We start from the raw sequence: 16932 nt of genomic DNA, 5'->3' as shown, positions 1-16932 counted from the left end.
CCACAGTGGCGGCACAAGTTGGCATTCCCACCATCAGTGGAGTGGAGGAGTATTCCCCTTTCTCCACATCCTCTCCAGCATAAATTGTCATTAGTGGTTTCGATTTTAGCCATTCTGACAGGAATAAGATGGTATCTCAGAGTTGTTTTGATCAGGTCCACTGATAAGTGAAAGTGAGAATGGTGAGACTGTGAGTAAGCTTGATGCTTCATGATAAGAGTGTACAACAGAATTCCTTTTTGTGTGCAAAAGCTATGTGCTGGGCCCATTGTCAGAACATTGTTCCCCCGTAAAGTGCATTCATTCAGAAGACAGGAGGTGCCTAGGCATTGTACTTTGGGGAGGCTCACAGTCTACCTCACTGCTCTCCCTCTTGCTCCCACAGCTGGGCAGCAGAAGAATGGGAGCACTGCAGCAGAAGCTGCGGCAGCTCGGGCTACCAGCTCCGAACCGTGCGCTGTCTCCAGCCACTCCGTGATGGTACCAACCGCTCTGTGCACAGCAAGTACTGCCTGGGGGAGCGTCCTGAGAGCCGCAGGCCCTGCAACAGAGTGCCGTGCCCAGCCCAGTGGAAAACAGGGCCCTGGAATGAGGTGAGTCACTTGTTAGTATGCAGTGTGTGAATAGAGGAACTAGGGAAAATTAATTCTTTAAGACAGCATTTGCAGCTAAGAATGGGTGGCAGGAACAAACCATGTTTAGGTTGTGACATGGAGGCATTGGAGAGGCCCCTGAATCTTCTGAGATCATCACGACTTCTCTCTTCCTACATAAGTTTCAATCCACCCCAGAATGCAGGGCCCTGGTACATTAGTTACCCGCCTCCACATACCCACATTCCTCTCTATCTTCATTCTAGCTGAAAAAGTATATTTTCTGTGTTCCAAATCATGCTTGTTCAAGCCTACTCCTTTCATGTGGCTTGTTCTTCCCTGTCTCTAGTCTAACAGTATTCCACCCCTCCACCAAGGCTCATCCTTGTAGCTCAAATCTCTCCTCTGTCCTTAAAGGACCAGATTAGCTCTAGATTGCTGCTCAGGAAAGAGCACTGTGACTCCCGTCTTAGTCCACTCTTGCCCTCAATCCAACGGCAGTGTGTCTTGCTTCCCCAGTACATAGCCACAGTCAGAGGTCAAATGGTATTTGGTGACTGGCTGACTCATTGTGTTATTGTCTATATTACCACCTATTCTTGACATTTCTAAGTATTCACAATAAGAGGGTTTATAGAAAAATGGAGCATCAAAAACAGGCACAGGAGCAAGGTGGAGATCATGCCCAATAAGTGAGGAACAGGCAAGGACCAGTCTTCCATACATGATAAGATGGAGAATTACTGTTCGTTCCCTTAGAGACCCAGAACTAAGCTTCTCCCAGCCCTACCTAACTCAACAGTACAGAAGTTTCTCAGCTTAATTTGGAATACTTTTCAGTAAATAAGAAAAATAAAGGAGTTTGGGGCTGTATAATAAGCCCCGACGAGGGAGCCAGTGTATGATCCAAGGGTTGTCTGGTCTCAGGGGCCTTGTGCAGCACCTCTTCTGTAGCCAGGGAACTCCAGAGTTGTCGAGTGGGGTGTTTCTGTGTGTGTGTGTGTGTGTGTGTGTGTGTGTGTGTGTGTTGCAGGGAGATCCCCATCAGCATGCATGTGCCTGGTCTCGGGAGAATCAACACCTGTAATTTCAGCCATTGTCTCTGTAGTGTTCAGTGACCTGCGGAGAGGGGACAGAGGTGAGACAGGTTCTCTGTAGGACTGGAGACCACTGTGATGGTGAAAAGCCCGAGTCCATCAGACCCTGTCAGCTGCCTCCCTGTAATGGTAAGTATATCACTAACCTTACCGTTATGATGTTGCTAAACCTTAGAGAGCAGAATTTCCTTTTAGCATAAGGCCTGGAATATGCATTTGCCTACCAAGAATTAGTCAAATGAAAAAAACCTTTGGAAATAATAGTCTGAGAATATTGTTTGACATAAGGCCAGCATCACTGAATTACCAAAACCAGTATATTGGTGATATTGGATGTGGCCATATCATCCTTGTGTGTCTCCTTTTGATGTGGGGTTTCTGTTGGGAACTATACATTTTTCATATATCCTTTACCTTTATAATGATAGGGAATTATGGGAATTATGGTTAGAATTATTACAGCAGGCTTTAAGACACTTTACTAAAATTATTTAGATATACAGAACTCAACCTTAACACCCTTCCTAATAATTGTCCATACATATAGTGATTCCAAAATAGACATCTTGCACATATGCTAAAGTCAAGTATTTGGCTGAGTGACCAACTAGTTGTGTTTTGAAAGTGAAATATGTTACATTTAAATGTGAGCTGGGGAGGTGACTCAGTTGGGTAACACGCTGCTGAACAAGCATGATGGCTTGAGTTCAGGCCCCCCACACTCATGAATGGCAGCCCACACCTGTAATCAAAACTCTGGAGAAGCAGGAATCCTATTTCAGGTACATAGTAATAAGAAAGATACCTGATACCTATCTCATCTGTTTACTACTGTGCCTTCATTTCTCTCTGCCCCCATTTGTACATACTCTGTTAAACCTCAAAACTAAAAAGATTTTCCCCTCGGCATCTACTCCCATAAGTATTATTAAAATCTGGTCATCTCCCTTTAAATAAGAAAATTGACAAAGCATTATTTCTTCAAATAATTTTGTATTTTGGACATTTTATGCTCCCATCTTTAAACATTAAAAAAAGTCATTTGGAATGGCAAGAACCAGAGACATAGGACTCATCTATTTGGCTGTTTCTTTTGGGTAGTGTTTTCTATCTAGAAACTGGCAGGGAAGGGATGAGAAAGTAAACCATACCCAATTAGAAGCTCTAAAACTTACATTTGCTGTAATAATTTTCCCATGTGTAGTTTATTACTGTTGAGACTGAACACTTTCCAAGTAAACCTTATTGATTTTTCTAGCTACAAGGGCCCTGTGCTTGTATAGACAGCTGACCACCAGCATAGACTTACTTGCTCCTCTCTTGTGGTAGTGGATGGAGGTATTGTAAAGTCAATGTGCTGAGGAGACAGCATAACCGTGGTAGCTAGTGTGTCCCTGATCCTTTCCAGAGCCTTAGTGCTCTGAGTTCTAGGTCTGTAGCCAATTTTGAGGATTCTATGTTATTTCAGTCAAACCAGTAAGAGGCCACCCTCATTCTCAATCAACTGTCCCTATCTGGTGACTTTGGGGTCTGGTATAAATCTCTTTGCCCAGAGTTCCTATGACCTAACAGTAGTGTATGAGAAGGCTGGAAAGTTTCCTTTACTTTAATGATTGGTTTTGTTGTCTGATTAGAATTCTTATTTGCATTTAAGCCTTCTTGTCTATGCCTAGAAAAAAGGATCATGAAGTCTGTTTGTCACCAGCATCTTCCCCTCATCTGTGCAGAAGCATATTCTGGCCCTAATGAGACTCGGGCTATGCACATGCTCACTTGTAGATGAGTCTCTTATCTGAGGCTTCTCTAATGGTTCTGAGTGCTCCCCTCCCCCCACCAGTAGCAGGCTAATGGGGTTAGTATGATGGAGACAAAGAATATAAGGCTCTCTCAGCCAGAGTCTACAGCCCTAGTGACAATGTCAGAAACAGACACTCAGAAAACATTCACAAGTGAAGAATTAATATTGAGCATCCCATAAACCCTCAGTCGCTAATAATGTCGCCTAGCTTCTGACCTCAGCAAGCATAAAACATTCAAGTTCTGTATAGCACAGTAGACTATAGATGTCATGACAGCTTCATCCGTTCCACAACTTGGAATGTGGACATAGAATGACACATGAAACCAGGAGAGCTTAGTCTGCTGTTGACATCATCAACCTCACCCTCTTAAAAAGAACTATCAAAAAGGCCATCTCAATTTCAGAGTTGTGTGGCAGATTCCTTATCTTAAAATATTTTCTTACATAATATATATTATATATAGTATATATATTATATATAATAGAATATGCTGTGATTTTTATGTGACGATGGTCTATAGGTGCTGTAATTCTTTTGCTTTTTAAATGGGTACAGAAACACATTTGGATCTACGAATATCCTGGTTCTTATCTGTAAACATAAAGTGCTGTCAGTTCCAAGAAATCAAATATAAACATGTGACTTAGAATATAGTTGACATATTTTATAGAGATGTTTTAAAATAAAGCCTAAGAATGTCTAGTAGTAGAATTCTCTGGTTTGAAAGCAAGTTTTATGTGTATTTTAATCAAAGTAAACATTGTTTCCTTTGGTAAAATTTTTTATAGATTTAATCAGTTACACTAGGGGTGTTTAATATTCATTTTAATTGTGAATTTGAAATTAATATAGAAGCAAATTTGAATATCACACAACTAAAAATGATACTTCATCGTCTTTAGAATGAGCCCAATTTTCTCCTTCTACAATCACAAACATATCTCAATTTCATCTTAAAGACAAAATTCCCCACAGTGATCTGACCATGCCCAGTGCTTAGTAGACACAGGGCTGATGGAACATGTTTATAATCACAACCCTGTGGAGGTTAGTGCACTGAGGTCCTGCCTTTTCAAGAGTAAAAACAAAAACAAGATGCAGTGAATCCAGCCTATTGTTTATATTTTTAATTCAAAGGTTCATGTATTGATTTCACTTGTCATTGGGATTGATTTGTAGTTGTCAATAATTGTCATTTCTTTCAACCTTTAATTTTTATGTCTGTGTGGGTTTTTTTTTTCTTTTTTGCAGATGAGCCATGTTTGGGCGACAAGTCCATATTCTGTCAAATGGAGGTTCTCGCACGGTACTGCTCCATACCAGGGTATAATAAGTTATGTTGTGAGTCATGTAGCAAGCGCAGTGGCACCCTGCCACCACCATACCTTCAAGAAGCTGCTGAAATCCATAGTGATGCTATCTTTGGTCCTAGTGACCTCCCTAGGTCTCTAGTGATGCCTACACCGTTTCTTCCTTACTACTCAGGAACTCGTGCTGAGAAGAAATCCTTGGGTAGCACATCTTACATGGCAAATACAAATGCATATGCTGCTTTCAGAGCCAGCAGCCAACCTAGCGCTAACTTCCTCCAGGAGAAAATCCAGCAGGCTGGAATAAAGATGCTGGCCTCAGTACCACCACCCTCATCTATAAAGACTGATCACATCCATTCTGCCTCACCCGTGGCTGCTGCCCCCTCCCCTGTTGCCAGTGATTCAATAGGTGCTTCAACCCAAACCAGAACCCCAAAGAAAGATGGAAAGAATATTAGCAAGAGACATCCAGTGAGGTCAGTGACCTCAGAGAGATGAGAAAGTGGACCCATGGGGCTGGAGATGAAAGGGAAACCCTGGGGCAGCCACCCTCCCTGCATGGTGCATACAGCTTGATAAAAAGCAGGACCCTCCACACCAGGTTTACTCTTGCCCTCTGTAAATGGAAGGACAAGAAGTGCTGGTTCACTTTGTAGTTGCTTCCATCTCCTGTTCTGTGTCGACTCGTTCACCAGAATCCATTGGAAGGAAGCGCCAAAGACTGCTCTTGGAAGCAAAGAGCCCAGCTGCAGTGGCCCCTGCCTAGAATCCCAGCATTTGGGAAACTAAGGCAAAAGGATGGCTGCCAGTCCCGGCCTAGCCTGGAATGCCTCTCTCCAAAACACAAAAGAAATGGAAAATAGTTAAATGTGTTGCTTGCTCTCAAAGGAAGGAAAGAGCCCGGAGCCGAAAGTGCATATCAGCTGATTACTCGTCTGTCTTTAAAAAGTTACAGTAGAAAAATATACAAACAGATGCCAGTGGTTTATGCTTCAAGAAAATTTTGGAAATAATTATTAGACTTGCATTCCTATTTATCTATATTAGAAATACTGTATGAGCAAATTTGCAACTGTTGTGTAAATACTGTACATTGCAGAAATCAGTATTTTAAAAAGATGTCCTCAAATGATTGTTTACTATCTTACATTTCTGGATGCTCTAGGGTGCCTGTCATTGAGTATTGCCTTATGTGACATTCCATGAGTTGATTTCAAAGCAACATGTTATGAAGAAGTTGGGATTGCAGCTACTGTCACTGTAAAGAGGGTTTGCCATGTGTTATCTGTTGCCACTGCAGGTGTACAGGTGACCCGTTTTATCTACTGTCTTCCATTCTTACAGCAAAGGGAACAGGACCGGTGTCTTGGTGTGTTTGTGCACACAGGGTGCAGTGGATGAGCTTGTACAAGAAACCCCCACCTTCTTGCCATCAGATCAAAGGGCGTCCTTGAGAGTGTGCATCTCAACGATGCCCTGTGCTAACAGTTGTGCTTGATGCACTGTGATCATCACAGAAGTGTTGTGTGTGCTCTTTCCTGGCTGAGAAAAGTTTCATCAGGCTGGAACTGACACTTGAGTAATTAGTGCTTTGAAAGCAGGTGCAAGGATGTGTCTTTGTCATGGTTGAGATATTTATTTTCTGCATGGTTCATATCTAAATGTTCACAGCCATAGTGCACCTGACTGCAGTGCCATGCTGGTAGTTCTGTCAGAGACCAACGTGCTCACACAAAGCCAGGAATGCCCTCCGGCAACACCCCCGGGAGTGGATGTACAGTACTTGTATATAGGATACAGATCTGAAGATATTTATTTTAAGAGTTGATTTTTTTCCTTGATAGTCTTTTTATGTCTTTAATATTGACACTAATATCGATGACATTTTAGTAAACTAGAGAGACATAATTAGAAGTGTGTGCTGTGTTCTGTACTGGAAGGTCAAATTTAAACTAAGCATACAACCAACTCAAAGAATTAAAAGTGAACAGATTCTTACACAAAAAACAAATCTGGCAGTACTTGATGGAATCCAGGGCCTCACTCAGGCTGAGCAAGCACCCCATCACTGAACTGTATCCACAGACCCATTTTATATTCTCAATGCAGAAGTACCCTAAATTGCCTGGGCAGGTCTTGAACTTATGATCCACCTGCCATCACCCAAGAAGCTAGGATTATAGGTAATGCTTGTGTTACATGTTTGCATTTTTTAAGGAGTTGATACAGAGTTGGTTATTTATTCCCCTTTAAGGACATATAAAATAGTCAGGAATTCAACTAGCTGTTTAATGAAATATTGAATTAGGAATATTTCTAAACCCAGGCAAGGCAGTGCACACCTGGCATTCAGCATTCAAAAGCTGAGGCAAGAGGCTTGCTGTGAGTGTGCAGCCAGTCTGGGCTCTGTAGCAAGACCCTGTCTCAAACAAGACATATTTTAAGTATGTAATGAGTACTTCCTGAATTGCACTTAAAGACAAAAGTGTTATGAGCATGCTTTTGAAGTCATTTTGAAACATGTCTAGAAATTTCAGACTAATATAGAGATGCATTATCCTTTGAAAACACAGACTGAGCAAAGCCTTCTGCATGGTAACCATCATAAATGAACAGCCTAAGCTATGACTCGATACCTCGAAAGTATTGCTGCTACTCCATGCAAGAACTTCAAATGTCAAGTTAGGTAACTTCCTGATAGTTAACAATCTTGAGCCTTAACATGATCTCTTTCTTGAAAACTTCACCAGAACAAAATTCTCTCTCGTTTACTTGGGTGTACACACATCCGGTCCACAGGGAATCTGAAGACAGTAACACACATACACCTCCTGTAAGATGTACATATTCCTTCCACTTTTTACCTATGTGCTTTCTTTTCTACTAAGCTGAAAGTTCCTTTTTATCAAGGTGTACACTACTGATGCTGTTTGTTGTATTGGGAACACATAGCAATAAAAAACGTGAAAGAGGAGGTGTGGCCTGACCTTGCTTTCCTTGCCAGTTTCTCTGGTGCTTATGGGAAACAATAACCTATACTTTCACTGAAGATACTGGAGAGTAGCTCTTGGTTTCACCTCAGGATAAACCACAGTTTTAGAGATGGATGGTGTTGGTCTGCCCCATAAACCATGTAAGAGAACAACAAGAAATGAGAGCATATCTATCTATCTCTAATCTCTCTCTGTATATACATAGAGAGACAGACAGGCCGACAGACAGATGTAGATATAGGTAATATGAAATCTCAGAGTAGCTGAGATGCCCAGTGACTCTGGATCATGACTACCTGAGGGTTGGAAGGGATATCACAGTGGACTCAGTTCAGTGAGAAGGAACAGAACTCTGAGTGGATATGGAATTTTGTTATGTAAAGAGGGGACACTGGAATACCCACGCCAGGTTGAGGTGCAAAGCTGGCCAACTAGAGTTTAAACTCTACCTGCCACCTCATACCTGAGTTTCAGTTTCCTCAGCAATAACACAGACAGCAGAACTCCCACTTTTTCTATGTCGTCACTGCAGGGCCTATCACATGGCATCTCCTAATAGATAGCAAACAGTTGTCTAATTCCTCTCAGCTTCATTGAAGCACAGCCGTCCTCTAGTGTCTGTGGCTACTTTGGAATCAGAATTGCTCAGTCTCACGTCAGATAAACAAGATGGTTTGGGAAACCTAAAGACTTGATATAATGAACTCAGTTAAAATGCTTTCCAGTCATTGATTTTAAAGATTTTTTAGCTGCTTCTCCCCATTTGTCCTTCCCAAACAATGGTCAAACTAAGCTGTGTTATTCCTGAAAAGATGGCTCCACACCATCAGCATGTGTTTCTGATACTTTATTTCATTAAGATACTTTGTAGGATGCCACAAAATTCAGTCTTCTAGACACAATTTGTATTTTCTTTATAAACAAGCCTTCTGAATGTAAGCTGTATAAGGAAAAAAATCAGTATAAGATTGATAAAAATGGTATAAGTCAGAGAATATTACCTGCTAAAGAAGTATTAAAGTAAAAGGGACTACTGAATCCACTTGCAATCACAGAACACAAAAAATCCAATCAGTGTGCACAGGCATTATCAGTTGAAACCATTCTTTCTATTTGATCCCAGATGATTTGAGATAGTTCAGCCAGAGCTGAAGGTGACCTTTAACAACTCGTTATAATATTGCCTATGATACAATGAAAACATAATTCGCTAAAATGAACTTGAGGTCCCTAGATTCCCAGAACAAAGTGCTACAAATTTCTGTAATTTTATCAGGCACTTTACCTAGGAATTGCTTCAGACAACACCAACTAGCATTGTATTAAAACTATTGCTTTAAAGTCAAGTCATGGTGGCACATGCCTTTAATACCAGTGCCTGAGAGGCAGAGGCAGATGGATTTCTGAGTTTGAGACCAGCCTGGTCTACAGAGTGAGTTCCAGGACAACTAGGACAGAAACCCTGTCTCAGAAAACCAAAAGGCCAAACAAAACCTGTTGCTTTGAAACATTAGTATTTTCCAGTCAATTCAGAGTTTCACACAGAGGCATCACTCCCCAAGTGATCCAATTCTACAGTCACTGCTAAATAATAGATGTGCTAATATAACACCTGCATCCCCATGTCCCCACCACCTTTCTCAGCCAGTCTTCTGCCCTAAGCCCATGAAGCTCCAAGAGGCCAATCCCAACAGCTGCTTCTTAACCCAAATCCATCTTGGAGTTAAGGGAATTTACTGGGCTCTGATGCTGTGCTGGTCATGCATATGGGTTCTTAAACAAAAGGAACAAAACAGCAAAAAACCCCCACCCTCAGCTGTGCTTAGGAGCTAACAGGGGAGGAAGAAACAACCACCTTATATGGGCTGACTACACAACATTAAAAAAGGAGTCAGAAGAGCACGGTGCCTTGTTAGGGATCACAATGGTAGCCTGTGACCATTCTTAAAGGATGACACAAATGTATCTGCAATGTCGGGGGAGAAAGATTCAAGGAAGAGCTCCCAGCACAGAGTGCAGACAGCTGCCAAGTTTAGGCTCAGGACTGAAAGAGCTCAGGGGCAGGGAATGATGTAGGAAGAGAGCCAGTCAAAACTAACATAGGATTTGTGGGTCAGTGTGGGGATTTGGCTTTGATTTTGAGTTTCTCCACTGCTCTTCATAGGAATGAACTCAGGATTTGACCATAGAGTGAGTTTGAAACCTTCTAGTGATAACCTGTGCTGTTTCTCTCCTATTAAATTCTCTTAATTAGCTTATCTATATCATGGATCTAGCTCAAATCTAGCTCACTTCTAGAGTGGAGTCAAATGAGCTCATTTACGTGAAATTGTGCAAATGTGCTAAAACAAACATTATAAATCAACATGGTTTCATTGTTACAGCTTATAGTCTATATAATTGATGAGTCAGAAGAGACTATACCACACCCAGGGAAGGCCCATCTGGCTCTGGCTCCTTTTCACAGTAACCCTTGGCTGGCTCCTCTATCTCAAATGATTTCTTGCATAGTTCTCTGTCTACGTGTATAAGCCTCCAGGTCTAAATTAAAGATGCATCTACAAGCATCTCTGATCATCTTAGTTCTGTTGATAACTGTACTGCAGCATATCTCAATGCACAGTTCCCCTCCTTCCTGGAGATGGAGTCCTATTACCTGTGTTCTGTGTTCCTTGCGAGATCCAGCTTCATAGAGGAGTGATCATGCCATTCTTTTTTATTATTATTGTCTTGGTTTTTAAACTCTTGTGCATATTTGGTCAGCTCTCTTGGCCGATTGTTTTCCCTTCTAAAATGTTTCCTGAATCTGTTCCCTTCTGTATGTCATTATTGTCTATGCCTAATTCACCTCAATTTGGGGGAGGTCTGGGTACTGAGTCAGGGAGTGGGTGCAGCAGAGGGGCCTTATGGGTAGTTACAAGTAAGGCACATGCTGGCAGAAGCCTAGAGCTTCTGGGAGCCTGGAGGGTTGCCCTACAACCAATTACAAATACCTTTAACACACCCTAGATAAATCTGTCCCTGAAATCCCACCGAACGTCTGCTTCCTGAAGTCACTGTGCCACCCTGAACCTTTTGCTCCCTCTCTTACAAGGTTCAAATTCTTCAGTAATGAGCTCAATGCACTCTCCTAAGGAAGCCAACTTATTTTGTTTGGGAGTCTTCAATTCTACTACTAGGAGGCTGTTAACAGTTAAGCCTTTAAAGGCGTCATGGTAACTAGTAGTAGCATGCTGACATCAAGGATGCCATTGAATGACAGTTAAAGTATTTAGAAGATAAATTTTTCCTCTTTGTTAATTAAAAGAATGAGAAAATGATAAAGAAATGGTTGGTAAAGCCAATTTCTGGATTCATAGCACAATGAGCAAAAATTCTCAAGAGTGAACACAGTGCCTAGCTACATTTCTGTAGTTCTCCCTAAAGTTCTTGAGACTTATATGAACACTTCTTGGCCTCTGATCCCTTGTTACCATATCATTTCACACAAAAGTGCCACAAAACATTTAAGAAAGACAGTACATCTCTGTGGTGACAGGACTATTAAAGTTTACCATCAAAACTTTATAAAGATCAGAGTGCAATTTTCTCAACTTTTGATACTATTTCCCTTCCAATATGTTAATTTTAGACCATCTCTAAAGGGTCTATAATCTCAGGCACAGATTTGAAATTAGAATTGACATTAAAGACTACACCTAACTCTGAAACCTACAAAAGAGAAACACACATGGATATTGTATTGAGACCTGTCATGGCAGTTCTTGTGTAATTCCCCTGACTCCAGGCTCCTGCTTAACTCTATGGTCTACAGTAACTGTCATTGAAGATAACTGGTGCTGAAATGGTTAAAATCTGCTTGTGTTAATGAACAATAAGTCAAAATATTTAACTCTGCTTAATGTTTGACCTGACTTATCACCTCATTTTGCAGTCCAGCTTTTTAAACCACTTCAGTGGGCATTGTTTGAAACTACAGCCACTGTACGGGCACAGCTTGTAGATGCTGGTGTGATTTCAGTCTGCCACAAAAAAGCAAACAGTGCAAGCAGATGACAAATGAAAGTGGTCATTTCTTAATGCCCGTAAATGTCTGCACAACTCTATTTTGTGTGCAATAGAAGTGTGTCTAAAATAATGTATATATTGCAAATTTATAAAATCCTATCCTTCAAAAATTGCTGAGCTAGGTGTGATAGTGCATGCCTTTAGTCACAGCACTAATGAGGCAGAGGTAGGAAGATCTCTATGTGTTTGCGGCCGTTCTGGTCTACACTGCAAGTTCTAGGACAGTTAAGCTATATAATGAAACTCAGGCTCCATAAATAAAAGATCATCTAGAACTTCAGTGGCTCCTGCCTTGCTATTGATGATTGCTAACTGATACAGGTGGTCATTGAAGAGCAAGATGTTTAAGGATAGAGGAGCAATTTCTTCAAAGAAGAACCACATCTCTTACTAGGGATACCCAAAAACTCAAGTTGACATTTCTTATCCAAAGTACACCCAAAGTATCAATCTCTGATAACAAAAGCATTCACTGTTTTCAAACTTAGCTCATATTTTTTTGATTAAGCAGTTAAAATTTTCTATAATACAGTTCCCTGAAATTAATATATACATATATGATTATGTATTATGTGTATAAAACAAATGTAAAATATATTTTAAAGTTATATCTTAATAGTTTTATATGTAAAATCACACACATGAAAGACAATAGTTGTATCTTGCCAATGAAAACACATGTGGACACTACTATAAAGTGACCACCACCGGAGTTTCATTGTCTTTCTGATTGTACAATAAGAAATAAGATGTGTTTCTGCCCACAGAACCTATAACTCCTCATATAGCACAAGGCTGACCACTTGTTTCTATCCCTTTATTAACAATATTTTGCATGTTAGAAAAATTTAAAGTGATACTACATTGTTATCTGAACTCTTTATGATACAATGTTTTATTTACACTTTGAAAAAAATCTGATAGAATACCAAAAATAATAAAATTATATTATAAGGAAGGTAATAATTTAGATATTATTTTATAATTTAGATATTATCTTTCCCTAAAATTGAAACTCACAACTCTTCATAAGGTTAGAACCCTGAGAGGGAGTCCAGCTTCAGGTGAGATTGGGTCTCCAGCGGGGGACCGCCCGCCCATCACCCTTCCCCCTCCATCTTCGGGGCCGCTCCTGGCTTCCAGAAGAGCCGCCCACACAGGAAAGAGATCAGCCCCTCCAAGACCCCAACCCAGCGAGCCCAGCTTCAGGTGAGATTGGGTCTCCAGCGGGGGACCGCCCACCCATCACCCATCCCCCTCCATCTTTGGGGCCGCTCCTGGCTTCCAGAAGAGCCGCCCACACAGGAAAGAGATCAGCCCCTCCAAGACCCCAACCCAGCGAGCCCAGCTTCAGGAAAGACATCAACCCCTCCAAGACCCAACCCCAGGGAGTCCAGCTTCAGGAAAGAGATCAGCCCCTCCAAGACCCCAACCCCAGCGAGTCCAGCTTCAGCATCCCCAGCTTCAGCTGCAGTAAGGAAGGAGACCAGAGGAGACAGAAAGACCCCACCAGCACCCACTGGAAGAAGAGATGGGAAGAAGACAGAATAAGAGATCACTCAGCAATAGAAACACCAACATGACCCCACCAGAATCCAGGGATCCAACACCAGCAAGACCCGAAAAGCACTACATAGATGAACAAGAGGAGACAGACCTTAAAAATTATCTCATGAAGATGATGGAGACCCTCAAAGAAGAAACAAGGAAATCCCTTAAAGAAATAGAAGAAAAAACAAACAAAAAAATCCATGAAATGGGGGAAAAAAATTCAAGAAATAAACAAATCTCTCGAAGAATCTAAAGAGTACCAAGAAAAAACAACCAAGAAAATTAAGGAAACAGCTCAAACAGTTGAAGGATTGAAAGCTGAAATAGAAACGATAAAGAAAACAGAATGAAGGGATGCTGGAAATAGAAAAGCTCGGTAAACGGTCTGGAACTACAGATGCATGTATCACCAATAGAATACAAGAGATAGAAGAGAGAATCTCAGGTGTTGAAGACTCATTAGAGGATATAGAGTCGTCAAGCAAAGAGAATCTCAAAACCAACAAATCCTTAACACAAAATATCCAGGAAATATGGGACACCGTGAAGAAGCCAAACCTGAGAATAATAGGTATAGAAGAAGGTGAAGAAATTCAACTTAAAGGTACAGAAAACATATTCAACAAAATCATAGAAGAAAACTTCCCTAACCTAAAGAAAGATATGCCTATGAAAGTACAAGAATCTTACAGAACACCAAATAGGCTTGACCAGAAAAAGAAGTCACCTCGCCATATAATAATCAAAACATCAAACCTACAGAGTAAAGAGAAAATATTAAGAGTAGCTAAAGAAAAAGGCCAAGTAACATAGAAAGGCAGACCTATCCGAATTACACCTGACTTCTCAATGGAAACGATGAAAGCCAGAAGATCCTGGTCAGATGTCCTACAAACCCTAAGGGAACAAGGATGCCAGCCCAGACTACTATATCCAGCAAAGCTCTCAATTACCATAGATGGAGAAAACAAAATATTCCATGACAAAGCCAGATTTAAACAATACGTATCCATGAATCCAGCTCTACAGAAAATGCTAGAAGGAAAACCTAGAGCCAAGGAAGATAACTACATTCACAAAGACACAGGCAATATATAATCATACTTTACAAAACACCAAAAGAAAAAGGGAGGAGAAACTACACAAAATAACTTCACTAACAATAAATCAAGCGCAAACAAGGATCACCAATCAATGGTCATTAATATCCCTCAATGTCAACGGCCTCAACTTGCCTATAAAAAGACACAGACTAGCAGAATTGATACGAAGACAGAACCCTTCCTTCTGCTGCATACAAGAAACACATCTCAACACCAAAGACAGACGTTATCTCAGAGTAAAGGGCTGGGAAAAGATCTTCCAATCAAACGGCCCCAAGAAACAAGCGGGCGTAGCAATCCTAATATCTAACAAATTAGACTTCAAATTAAAATCAATCAAAAGAGATGAAGAAGGGCACTTCATATTCATCAAAGGAAAAATACATCAAGACGAAGTCTCGATTTTAAACATCTATGCCCCAAATACAAAGGCACCTACATTCGTGAAAGAAACATTACTAAAGCTCAAAATGCACATAAAATCTCACACACTAATAGTAGGAGACTTCAACACTCCACTCTCACCGTTAGACAGGACCTCCAGACAGAAACTTAACAAAGAAACAAAAGAATTAATAGAAGTTATGACACAACTGGGTTTAACAGACATCTATAGAACACTCCACCCAAATACAAAGGGATATACCTTCTTCTCGGCACCACATGGAACCTTCTCTAAAATTGACCACATAATAGGAAACATAGCAAATCTCCACAGATACAAAAAAATTGGAATAACCCCCTGCATCTTATCAGACCACCATGCATTAACATTAGAATTCAACAATAACACAAATCGCAGAAACCCTACAAACTCATGGAGATTGAACAATGCACAATTGCACCATCCCTGGGTAAAGGAACAAATAAAAAAAGAAATTAAAGACTTCCTCGATTTCAATGAGAATGAAGACACAACATACACAAACTTATGGGACACTTTGAAAGCAGTGCTGAGAGGAAAGTTTATAGCACTAAGTGCCCACATGAAAAAACTGGAAAACAGTCATACTAGAGAATTAATAGCACAGCTGAATGTTCTAGAACAAAAAGAAGCAAACTCCCCAGGAGGAGCAGACGCCAGGAAATAATCAAATTGAGGGCTGAAATCAATCAAGTAGAAACCAGGAAAACACTGAGAAGAATCAATGAAACAAAGAGTTGGTTCTTCGAGAAAATCAACAAAATAGACAAACCTCTGTCCAAACTAACCAAAAGACAGAGAGAGAACATGCTAATTAACAAAATCAGGGATGAAAAAGGGGACATAACAACGGACTCTGAGGAAATCAAGAGAATCATCAGGGCATACTTTGAAAATCTGTACTCCACAAAATTTGAAAATTTAAAGGAAATGGACAATTTCCTGGATAGATATCACTTGCCAAAACTAAATCAAGAACAGATAAATAATCTAAACAGACATATAACCCCTAATGAAATAGAAGCAGTCATCAAAAGCCTCCCAAACAAAAAAAGCCCAGGCCCAGATGGCTTCAGTGCAGAATTCTACCAGAAATTCAAAGAAGAGCTCATTCCAATACTCGTCAAAGTATTCCACACAATAGAAGCAGGAGGCTCACTGCCAAACTCTTTCTACGAGGCTACAATTACCTTGATACCCAAGCCACACAAAGACACCACTAAGAAAGAGAACTATAGACCAATTTCCCTCATGAACATTGATGCAAAAATACTCAATAAAATACTTGCAAACCGGATTCAAGAACACATCAGAAAAATCATCCACCATGATCAAGTAGGCTTCATTCCAGGAATGCAGGGATGGTTTAACATTAGAAAATCTATCAATGTAATCCACCATATTAACAATCTGCAAAAGAAAAACCACATGATCATCTCACTAGATGCTGAAAAAGCCTTTGACAAAATCCAGCACCCCTTCATGATAAAGGTCCTAGAGAGATCAGGGATAACAGGAACGTACCTGAATATAATTAAAGCAATATACAGTAAACCAACAGCTAACATCAAACTAAATGGAGAGAAACTCAAAGCAATTCCTCTAAAATCAGGAACAAGACAAGGCTGTCCACTCTCTCCATATCTCTTCAATATTGTACTTGAAGTTCTAGCTACAGCAATAAGACAACAAAAGGAGATAAAGGGGATACAAATAGGAAAAGAAGAAGTCAAACTTTCACTATTTGCAGATGATATGATAGTTTACATAAGTGACCCAAAAAACTCCGCAAGGTTACTCCTAGAGCTGATAAACACCTTCAGCAATGTGGCAGGATACAAGGTAAACTCAAAAAAATCAGTGGCCCTATTATATACAGAAGATGAAGTGACTGAGAAAGAAATCAGAGAAACATCACCTTTTACAATAGCCAAAAACTGCATCAAATATCTGGGGATAATGTTAACCAAGGAAGTGAAGGACCTGTA

General features: G+C 40.5%; 1 protein-coding gene and 1 long non-coding RNA gene across 4 annotated transcripts in view; one reads left to right on the top strand and one right to left on the bottom strand.

The window, feature by feature from the left end:
• Positions 1-7779, top strand: part of Adamts3 (ADAM metallopeptidase with thrombospondin type 1 motif 3) — a 207834-nt gene extending 200055 nt beyond the window's left edge. For all 3 annotated transcript variants that reach the window (XM_040747375.1, XM_040747374.1, XM_040747373.1), the window contains exons 20-22: positions 386-593; positions 1702-1819; positions 4744-7779. In XM_040747375.1, the coding sequence (XP_040603309.1) occupies positions 386-593; positions 1702-1819; positions 4744-5303 (886 nt within the window). In that variant the 3' untranslated portion in view covers positions 5304-7779. The remainder of the gene's footprint in view (positions 1-385; positions 594-1701; positions 1820-4743) is intronic.
• An 851-nt stretch (positions 7780-8630) lies between these two features.
• The window catches only part of LOC110340552, a 46364-nt gene continuing 38062 nt past the window's right edge, over positions 8631-16932 (bottom strand). The window contains exon 3 of the long non-coding RNA XR_002382343.2: positions 8631-8738. This is a non-coding gene — a long non-coding RNA (uncharacterized LOC110340552). The remainder of the gene's footprint in view (positions 8739-16932) is intronic.

This window comes from Mesocricetus auratus, unplaced genomic scaffold, assembly GCF_017639785.1.
Source record: "Mesocricetus auratus isolate SY011 unplaced genomic scaffold, BCM_Maur_2.0 Super-Scaffold_100006, whole genome shotgun sequence".
Classification (NCBI taxonomy): domain Eukaryota; kingdom Metazoa; phylum Chordata; class Mammalia; order Rodentia; family Cricetidae; genus Mesocricetus; species Mesocricetus auratus.
This window is presented reverse-complemented; position numbering and strand designations above follow the sequence as displayed.